The sequence below is a fragment of the Branchiostoma belcheri genome, unplaced genomic scaffold (genome assembly GCF_001625305.1).
Source record: "Branchiostoma belcheri isolate BF01 breed outbred unplaced genomic scaffold, Haploidv18h27 scaffold23, whole genome shotgun sequence".
Lineage (NCBI taxonomy): Eukaryota > Metazoa > Chordata > Leptocardii > Amphioxiformes > Branchiostomatidae > Branchiostoma > Branchiostoma belcheri.
In genome coordinates, this window is record NW_017803824.1 from 368,556 (window position 1) to 379,887 (window position 11,332).

General features: G+C 41.0%; 1 protein-coding gene across 1 annotated transcript; it reads right to left on the reverse strand.

Annotated features, from left to right (window-relative positions):
* Window positions 1-335: 335 nt before the first annotated feature.
* Window positions 336-5,922, reverse strand: LOC109470534 (leucine-rich repeat and immunoglobulin-like domain-containing nogo receptor-interacting protein 2). The gene is made up of 2 exons (XM_019769500.1): window positions 5,367-5,922; window positions 336-349 (listed from the first exon to the last, which is right to left on the reverse strand). Exons 1-2 carry the CDS (start codon window positions 5,920-5,922, stop codon window positions 336-338), a joined length of 570 nt encoding a protein of 189 aa, XP_019625059.1.
* Window positions 5,923-11,332: the final 5,410 nt, after the last annotated feature.

Here is an 11,332-nt window from a genome sequence, read left to right on the forward strand (position 1 = left end):
ATCTGGTTTCTATCACGGAGGAAAGGCCTGGAGTCAGGGGAGGTTCATTAACTCTCATATATGTTGTGTTATTGATTGAGGAGTAGTTAGGGGTGATTCACTATCTAAAAGAAAACTTTGTCGACTGAGGGGATATTTGACAGAAATGCAGACTCTTTTATCACAGTTTTTATTTTCCATTTTCTACAGGATTCCATAGTCCAGTAGTGCTGAAAGGGAAACAGGATTCCATAGTCCAGTAGTGCTGAAAGGGAAACAGGATTCCATAGTCCAATAGTGCTGAAAGGGAAACAGGATTCCACAGTCCAGTAGTGCTGAAAGAGAAACAGGTTTCCTTAGTCCGGTACTGCTGAAAGGGAAACAGGATTCCATAGTCCAATAGTGCTGAAAGGGAAACAGGATTCCATAGAACTTTAGTAGTGCTGAAAGGGAAACAGGATTCCACAGTCCAGTAGTGCTGAAAGAGAAACAGGTTTCCATAGTCCGGTAGTGCTGAAAGGGAAAACAGGATTCTATAGTCCAGTAGTGCTGCCTGCCCTGCTGAAAGGGAAAACAGTGAGGCTTCACCTGTGTTCTTCCAGACATCAGTACTCTGGTGTAGCAGCTCAAGACTTGACTGTGTAAAAGATCTTTTGCAGGTAAGAACATATTATTATTCTAAGAAATTTATGTACATGTTTAGTTGCATTTGTATGTATGTGGTTTAGCAGCATATCTCAATAGGCTTTGGGTGGATTGTCATGAAATTTGGTATAATCTTGTCCCACTGAAAAAAATTTATGTTTTTAGCAATATGGCAGATTTCCTAGGAACTGCAGTAGAACTTCTGATGTTTTTATGTTGTATTTGGACAAAGGTTCTGGATAAGCAATGATGATAATTATTGCATCAGTGCTAGCTCTTCTATTTATATTTGAGAAGAAGTGTCTTAAATTTTGACCATACAGGCCGAGTTTTGCATTAATAGATAATGGTTCAAACAAACGGATAGCAAGTACCCGTAAGCAATCCTCTTTCTTCTCTATGCAAATATACATTGTAAGGGCTGTTTGGTAGTTTCTTCAACATTAATGTTTGTATGGTTAGCATAATATATGTCCTACATGGGTAGATGGACACTTTTAAAATTAAATGTTTTCATATTCATGCTCCAGGACTACAGAGGTGAGTTCGGCTTTTGTTATCATGGCAACAAACAGCGGTGGCTCTGATGGCATCAAAATTGGATCGGATGGGAGATCTGCCACAAAAATGTACAGATGTGAGGAGTGCAACAGGCAGTTCAGTTATCTGTGTCATCTGAAGAAACACATGCGGACTCACACAGGAAAGAAACCTTACAGATGTGAGGAGTGCAGCAGGCAGTTCAGTCAGCTGTGTAATCTCAAGACACACATGCGGACTCACACAGGTGAGAAACCCTACAAGTGTGAGGAGTGCAGCAGGCAGTTCAGTCAGCTGGGTATTCTGAAGACCCATGTGCGGACTCACACAGGTGAGAAACCTTACAGGTGTGAGAAGTGCAGCAGGCAGTTCAGTGAACTGGGTACTCTGAAGAAGCACATGCGGACTCACACAGGTGAGAAACCTTACAGGTGTGAGGAGTGCAGCAGGCAGTTTAGTAACCTGTGTGATCTCAAGGCACACATGCGGACTCACACAGGGGAGAAACCCTACAAGTGTGAGGAGTGCAGCAGGCAGTTCATTCAGCTGGGTCATCTCAAGGCACACAAGCAAACTCACACAGGAGAGAAATCTTTCAGGTGCGAGGAGTGTAGCAAGCAGTTCAGTGTCTTGGATAGTCTTAAAAAGCACATGCGGACCCACACAGGTGAGAAACCCTATGGGTGTGAGGAGTGCAGCAGGCAGTTCAGTCATCTCTGTAATCTCAAGACACACATGCGGACTCACACAGGGGAGAAACCTTACAAGTGTAAGAAGTGCAGCAGGCAGTTCCGTCAGCAAGGTAATCTGAAGAGACACATGCAGACACACTTTTGAGAAAACTTACAGGTGTAACTGAGGAGTACTAAACCTCACAGTTTTGAGGATTGAGTTGTGAGCCTGGTCCTATGAATTATCCAGCTTGCATACTCAGCAGACTGTTTAGTCACATGGGTCATACATTGCAAGAGACACCTGCGAACTCTTAGGTGGGAGATTGTGGAATAACTCGTGTGCAGACCTAGAGAAGGTGGATACCATATAGGAAATCCAAAAAAATACTCAAAGCACTTTCATGTTGTACAAGACATATACATTTGTGAGCAAGTTTACTTAGAAAACTGTAAAGTTTGCTTTAGTGTCTTTCTCATAATGTTTTGTTCCTTGGAAACATTGGACTGCATTTCGTGCATTTAGTTTGTAGCATTAACAACTTTACTGATATACCATAACTTAGTACTGTACATTGAGCTGAATAACCCTTGTTCATTTGTTTAAAGTTCTTTTGTTATAGAGGAAGAGAGTTTTGTTTTCATGGAAGGATTACCATCCAATACTACCATTTTATTGTTCATTCTGTTAACCTGAATATTTATACTAATAGATTGAATTTTTTAAGTACTAGTATACTATTTCTTGTTTCTGACTAATGCGTGTCCTAGGTGTTAGAGTTAGTGCATGAAGTTTTTTTTGCTGATATTCTACTATATGTATCACATTTTTTAGCAATAGAGGTTTCAGATACATGTTATAGACTCTATATAGAGCCTAATGTTTAGTCTTAAAGTATGTATAGTGTATTATGCTAACATGCGTTTGTTGCGAATAAATGTTCTTTTTGAATATGTGTTTGTTTATAACACTGGTCTGGTTGCAGATGTGAAGAATATGTGCAAAACATTGAAACACCCTGATTCATCCAATCAATTCATGTTGAAAAGTGAATATATGAAAATATATAAACTACAGAACCGCTAAATGAGTAACTTCAGATTCAGGGTCTAGTCAAATAGAATGAAAGCCCAGCGTAAAAAAGATTTGCCCCGTTGGTCCTAGAGCCGCCTAACCTCTACCTATCAGCTTCTTCCCTGAATAGTTTCATCAGGTTGGTAAGTCACTGAGTAAAGAGTTGTTACACAACCAAGTCTTTTATTCAGCCGACGTTTCAGTGACGTTTCAGTGACCGTCTGTCACCTTCCTCAGGGCAATTCTGACTGGTTCACATTGCACTGCAGCACAGGTGTCGCTGCTATAGATGCATTGCCAAACGTACAATATTTACATATCTACACATATACGTGACTACAATGCGGTCCCAAACGTACGGTAGTTGGATATATACATAATTGTGGTCAGTTAGGTTCCAACCGTACTGCAACCTATCAGCTTTGTTCAGCTACACAGGCTACACAGACCTAGATAATAGAGGATAAACACTAGAAAGGCCAATATTTGCTTAGGAGCAAATACAGCGATGGCTTCACCACATTTTACGACATGGTAGGGAAAGAATGAGAAACACAAGGGAAAACAATGATTTACATTGATATAACTATAATATGAAGTAACATACAACTAAAACAACAGTTGGATAGCTATTCCCTACATTATTGGTTAGGATTTTTAATTGCATAATGCAAACTGTTGATTTTCAAAATAAAAAAAAAACGTTCATGCCCCGCATTCCAATGCTGGAGCAGGAAAGCTTGAAATACCTACCAAAACACTTGAATACAGACATACTGTCAGTATGAAAATGCTCTGTGCAGGTGTTAATCAAGTTAAATCCCAACAGCCAATCAGCAAGAAATGCTCTGTGCAGGTGGAAATGCTCTGTGCAAGTGTTAATCAAGTTAAATCCCAACAGCCAATCAGCAAGAAGAATAGAGGAAAGCTGCATGCCTATTGGTTGATGCCCTGCATTCCATTGTGATGACTCATGCCCAAACGTGGTACACAGCACAGTAATACATTTGCTATAACACAGCCAAAAAGCTCAAATAAAACCATTCTAAAAGCCTGTATCACCAAAATTTTAAAAACGCCTGGGGGTATTTGCCCACTGTACCTCCATACCAAATTTCAGGTCCTTAGGCCCCAAAATGAAGAAGCTGAATCCATTTAAAAAATGGCAGGAGGAGAAGAAGAAGAAGAAGAAGAAACATCAGAAAAAGCAATATGGTTTCACCACACCACTTCGTGGTGTGGTGAAGCCATAAATATGTATAGCATATATACAGGTTCTATGTACAGTGTCAGAAATCCACCTGTCCTTTAAAAGCACAATGATCATTGGAATGAAAGGTCAATATCCTGTATTAAAGGCCTATTAATCTATATAAGTATATGTACATTATGATGTGAATCATCATCCTCAAAAGAAGAGTAGCAAACGAAGTTTAATTTTCCACAACCAGAACCGTTCGTCTTTCATTGCTTAGAGAAGTTCCTGTCCTTGAAATTTAGAATCTGTTTCCACGAGTTTCCACACAATATGCACATCTGTTCACATCTTGCCTCTAAATTCAGCTCAGTATACATGATTTAATATGTTCATTGTAGCAGCTTGGTATGTTAGGCCACAGCATAGCTCATTAAAAGCAATTGTAGTTAGAGGGCAACATGAAATAGAGAGTGTCAGATAAACTTAACTGAACTTATCATGAAGAGGAAAAGTCTAATCTCAGACTGTGTCTACCAACCTATTATATAGTAAACGCTTAAGTCTTTGTCCTTTATTATTTTCATGTTCATATTTCAGCTTTGGTGATTTAATGTGTATGCTTTTGTAATTTGTACCATCTCAGAAATGTATTCAAACATGTCTTCTGACAGTAGTCACAGGAAGAAATAGGACCATTTTTCAACGAGCCTGTCATAGTTTTAAGAGACACATTTTTTTGGCCTTGAAACGTTTCAAACACAATAATTTCGGGAGCCAGATATTGAATGGTGTCAATGGACATTATGATGCATCTAGTCATGGCCACTGGTTGTTATAGTAGCCGTGGTGTCTCTGCTGTTGAAACCAACAACACCGGGGTCTGGGCCAATGGAACGATTCCTGGTCCACCTCTTCCAACAACAAACTGTGAGAAGGATGATACCAATAATGAGCACAGTGCCAACTACTACACCAGCGATGGTGGCAATGAGAGTGGGATTAGAGTTTTCTGAAGGTGTAGATCCAACAGGTAGGGAGAACGTGGGAAAAGACGCAGGGTAGCCGCTGTTTGTGGGATGGGTTAGAGTGCTGGTGGCGTCAGAAACAGGTGGAGTCTTTGTGTTAGCCGTGGGCGTATGCGACTGGACGGGGTTAGAGTCTTCTGAAGGTGTAGAGCCAACAGGTACAGGTAGGGAGAAGGTGGGAAAAGACGCAGGGAAGCTGCTGTTCGTGGGATGGGTTGAAGTGCTGGTGGTACCAGAAAGAGGTGGAGTCTTTGTGTTAGCCGTGGCCGTGGGTGTATTCAACTGGACGTCAACAAACAGAGTGGCAAATGCGGATCCGCCGTGATTTGCTGCAGTGCAGATGTACAGGCCGGCGTCTGCTGAAGTAGCGTTAGTGATGGTGATTGTACTGGTGGTACCATTCACCTGCACAGTCATTCTCCCACCCGACTCAGCGGTTACATTCAGTCCAGATGGGAGGGTGACGGTGACGTCTGGTGAAGGGGTCCCCGAAACTTGACAGACCAAGCGAAGAGTCAGTTTCTGAGCCAGTGTGTTCCTGTCACCCCTCTGAAAGCTTACAATGGTTGGCTCCCTACATTTCAGATCTTCAGGATGGACATGTTTCAGCCTTTGTCCTTTGAGGCTGTCTGGTTGAAAACATATCATCTGATTTTCAAATGAACCAGACCCTGTCATCTTTAGTCTAAAGGGACGCATCCTACAGTCACACTGCCAAGGGTTGTTGCTGACGTCTACACCACGGATTGCCAACAACTTATAATAGGCTGTTGATGGCAGAGTCACCATCTGGTTGTTGTTCAGTTTTAGCGAACATAACTGTGGCGTATTTGCGAATGTACCGGCCTGAATATGAGTTATTTGGTTGTTGGACAGCGACACCCTTTGCAGCTGTGGTAAATCTGAGAATGTACCGGCCTGAATGTGAGTTATGTTGTTTCTGGACAGTATCAAATACACAAGCCGTGGCATATTTGAGAATGTAGCAGGATGGAGGGATTTAATTTGGTTGGAGGACATGTACAACCAACCGAGTCCTGGTAGATTTGAGAAAACACCTGGATCAATGTTAGATATTTTGTTGCGTTCAAGAGATAACATTTGAAGCTGTGGTAAATTTGAGAATGTATGAGGATAAATGCAGGTTATTCTATTGGAGGACAGACCTATACTTTGTAAACTCCTGTATCGCAAGAAAGCATGTGGACTCAAGGTCGTGATGACATTCTTTTGTAACTCAAGTAGACAGATACTTGTTGGCAGATCCTGGGGAACAGTTCTGAGGCCCATATCTCTGCATCTGCAGGATGATCTGCTGCATCTACTGCGGCAATCTGCGGTTGATCCAGTTTCCTTCAAGATGATGAGTAGAAGAACCAGTAGCGTTCCCTCTAGCTTGCTGCCCATTGTGCCTGTAAGAGAGGGAATTAATCAATTCTGGAAGTAATTTGTCTACTAGCGCATATTTATATCATACTGATATCTTATAGGCGGCCAATAAGATATCAGTATGATATAAATATGAATCAGTGGCTGAAGCCATATTGTAAAGACCTTGCTGTTTTTGTTGTTGGCTCTGGTGGTTTAGTGGCAGTCGTTTCCTATGTAATGGTTAAAATCTTATCCCAGAAATGGTGCGTGGGTATTAAGTATCTGATGAAAGCTGAGAAAGAAAAAAAAAACTGAGTTCCATTATTGAATTGGCATGTCAACATGTATGTATACACAATGTCAAGGGTATTTGCCATGTAAGTAATATTAAAAAAACAGTCATGCATACCTTTTTGCAGTCTTGGCAGTTGCAGTTAACAGGAGAAGACAGATTATGCGTAGGACCACTTTCCACAACTTGATCTCCCAAGCTTAGGTGTATATACCTACAATGTTTGAGATTACACACGTCATTCATTGGCAAAATCCTTTGAAACAGCATTGTCAAGATATGGAACTGTTCACTTAATATCTGCAGGTGGGTAGTTGGTAACTAAAAAATTTACTGCATAGTTTTCACCAGAGTTCCTAAATATACCATCTATATACCATCTATACGTACCTACAAGTGTAGACAGAAATAAGAGTCCTGCAGAACTGTATTGAGACACAAACACCGGTAGGAAGATTGTGCTAAGAAGCCAGCTCAAAGTGTCTGGGACAACTCTGGCGAGGCAAGCCCTTCAACTGCGCAGTTTGTCCTTCAATCTAATATATATGCCCACAAAGTTTCTGCTCTTTCAAGTGAGTAGAATCGTATTAACGTTGTTTACGTTCCAAGGTCTAGCAACTGAAGGTAAGTAATTGTTACCAAGAAGCAATACTGTGGCTTTTTCATCATCGTAAGTCCATGCCAGTTCGTAATTGATTGCTCTGCAAACTTGTTTGCTTGCAACAATCCTGATTTGTAGCTATAGGATTATGAAAAGAACATTGGACGGAGCCTCTGGCACCTTGGATTAAATATCTAATACTTAATCGCCCACCAACGCAGCTTTCATGTGACTTTCAAGTGAAATCTCAGTAATGTATTGTTGGTAACAACTGACCTCTACTTAACCACTTAATCATTTAACTGAGTGTTTAAAAACTAAAAAAAAAGAAAGGACAGCAGAAAACGGACAATTAAGAAATTAAAAAGGGTACAATGTACATGTAGTTACACTGGCTATACGAATACTGATGCATGTAATGAAAATGTACATATTTTAGGGGAAATGATGAAACTTTTGGTGTACATTCCTTCCTGGTCTTCTCAACTGCTTAGCATTTCCTGTATTGGTTGTCTGTAGGAGTTAGCAAAAACATACTCATTCCTAAGACTACTCTTTATGAAAATACAATATTTTCTACCATCTAGTCCCTGCATTCATATGTATGGTCTTGAAGGCAATGAAAGAGAAAATATGACTCAAAGTCTGTGGAGATTAGATGATTCAATGCATAATGCCAGCTGTCTCCCCCGAGTTCAATTTATGCCACAAATATAGTGAGTTTGTATTAGCCTCCACCAGGCCTTTCTACGGGAATGCCGATCATAGAATTCGGCAAAAAAGACAGTAAAATTTAGCCTCCTTTTCAGGCGTTCCCGGATCGGTCATTCTTTTTTTGGGAGGGGGGTGTATTTTCTGATCAATTGTAGACAAAAAAAAAAAAACAACGACCGATCCGGGAACGCCTGAAAAGGATGCTAAGTAAAATTGGCCAAGGGAGTCCGGCCGCGGGAGGTAGTTTCTTTCCCTCCGGCCAGTCAAACCCCTACAAGGCGGTCAAACTCCCCTGGCAAATATTCTCCTAGCGTAGTTAGTCTGGTAGAGGCTAAGTCTGTATGTCAGATGTAGTGCGAGGTTACACAGAGAAAACTGCCAAGGTGCACAGTATACGAGTAGTACACAAATTATTATTTTACCAGATAAAGAGTCTGACAGATGTAGAAGACAAAGACTTACCTACAAGTGTAGATAGAAACAAATGTCCTGCAGAACTGTATTAATACACAAACACCGATAGGAAGATTGTGCAAAGAAGCCAGCTCAAAGGGTCTGGGACAACTCTGGCGAGGCAAGCCCTTCAACTGCGCAGTTTGGTATCCAACCTATTATATATGCCCACAAAGTTTCTGCTCTTTAAGTGAGTAGAATCTTATTAACTTTGTGTAACTTTCCGCGCTAAAAGGAGCTTTAGGCACTGGTTTGTTTGGAAGAGATGAAAGTCAAGTCCTCTCTGATGTTTACGTTCCAAGGTCTAGCAACTGAAGGTAAGTAATTGTTGCCAGGAAGCAATACTGTGGCTTTTTCATCATCGTAAGTCCATGCCAGTTTGTAACTGATTGCTCTGCAAACTTGTTTGCTTGAAATAATCCTGATTTGCGGCAATAGGATTATGAAAAGAACTTTGGACGGAGCCTCTGGCACCTTGGATTAAATATCTAATACTTAATCGCCCACCAACGCAGCTTTCATGTGACTTTCAAGTGAAATCTCAGTAACGTATTGTTGGTAACAACTGACGTGTACTTAACCATTTAATCATTTAACTGAGTGTTTAAAAACTAGAAAACAAAGGACAGCAGAAAATGGGCAATTAATAAACTTCTTGAAGCTGGTCAGTTTTGTTATACTAAAGGGTACAATGTACACGTAGGTACACTGGCTATACGGATACTATGCACGTAATGAAAATGTGCATATATTATGGGAGATGATGGAAGTTTTGTACATTCCTTCCTGGTCTTCTCAACTGCTTAGCATTTTCTGTATCGGTTGTTTGTAGGAGTTGGCAAAACGTCTTCGTTCCAATCACTATTCTTTATGAACATACAATATTTTCAACCATCTAGTACCTGCATTCATATGTATGGACTTCAAGGCAATGTAGGAGAGAACATGTGGACACTACGATAGAAGTTGCAATGCCAGCCTCCCCCCAGTTCAGTTCATGCCTCAAATATAGTGAGTTTGTATGTCTGCTGTGGTGCAAAGTTACACTGAGAAAAGCCCGCCAAGATGCACAGTATAGTACACAAAGTCCGACAGATATAGAAGACAAAGACGTACCTACAAGTGTAGATAGAAACAAATGTCGTGCAGAACTGTATTAATACACAAACACCGATAGGAAGATTGTGCTAAGAAGCCAGCTCAAAGTGTCTGGGACAACTCTGGCGAGGCAAGTCCTTCAACTGCGCAGTTTGGTCTCCGACCTAATATATATGCCCACAAAGTTTCTGCTCTTTCAAGTGAGTAGAATCGTATTAACTTTGTGTAACTTCCCGCGCTAAAACAGCACTTTAGGCACAAGTATGTTTGGAAGAGATGAAAGTCAACTTCTCTCTGATGTTTACGTTCCAAGGTCTAGCAACTGAAGGTAAGTAATCAAGAAGCAATACTGTGGCTTTTTCATCATCGTAAGTCCGTGCCAGTTTGTAACTGATTGCTCTGCAAACTTGTTTGCTTGAAATAATCCTGATTTGCGGCAATAGGATTATGAAAAGAACTTTGGACGGAGCCTCTGGCACCTTGGATTAAATATCTAATACTTAATCGCCCACCAACGCAGCTTTCATGTGACTTTCAAGTGAAATCTCAGTAACGTATTGTTGGTAACAACTGACGTGTACTTAACCACTTAATCATTTAACTGAGTGTTTAAAACTCATAAAGAAAGGACAGCAGAAAAGGAACAATTAAGAAATTAAACAAAAGGGTACAATGTACATGTAGTTACGCTGGCTATACAGATACTGATGCATGTAATGAAAATGTACATATTTCAGGGGGAATGATGAAACTTTTGTTGTACATTCCGTCCTGGTCTTCTCAACTGCTAAGCATAGCCCTGACTAAAATGAATCTGAGATAAATGGATTGGAATGATAAATTGATATTTGCATTACATTATTTTTCCTGCAATGGTTGTTTGTAGGAGTAGGCAAACGATCACTATTCTTTATCACAATACAATATTTTCTACTGAATTCATATTTTTTTGTTTCGCATAGCCGGTAAACTGCCTTTAGGCGTAACACACAAGTTTTGTATATGTAAGTACAAGCTGCGTAAGACCGGGCTGTAAGGTTTGAACCACTCACATCGGGAAGGTCCCCTACGGTGCGGTGGGTTCTTTAACGTGTGTGGGGTGTGACTCTCCCCAAACCCGGGACCTCCATTTAACATCCTATCCGAGGGACGTCCCTACTCGAAGCTAGGTACTCATTTTCACCTGAGTAAGTGAGGAAAGTCGTGTAAAGTGCCTTTCCCAAGGGCGCAATATCTGAGACATGGGTAGGATTCGAACTCGGGACCTCTTGGTTCTGAGCCGAACATGCTACCGCTACGTCACTCGACCACACATATGTATGGCAATGTAAATTAAAGGCAATGTAAGAGGAAATATGACTCAAAAACTGTGGAGATTAGATGATTCAATGCATAATGGCAGTCTCCCCCGAGTTCAGTTCATGCCACAAATATAGAGTTTTTACTTGACTCCACCAGGCCTTTCTACCGGAATACCGATCGTATCGTGTGGTGTAGCCGTGGGATCGTGTGGTGTAGCGTCAGAGTGCGCGACTCGGAACCTAGAGGTCCCGGGTTCGAGTCCTGACATGCCACCGATCTTGTGCCCTTGGGAAAGGCACTTTACACGACTTTCCTCACTTCGCATAGGTGAAAATGAGTATTGTCCTGTCATGTATTTTTCCCCTGTG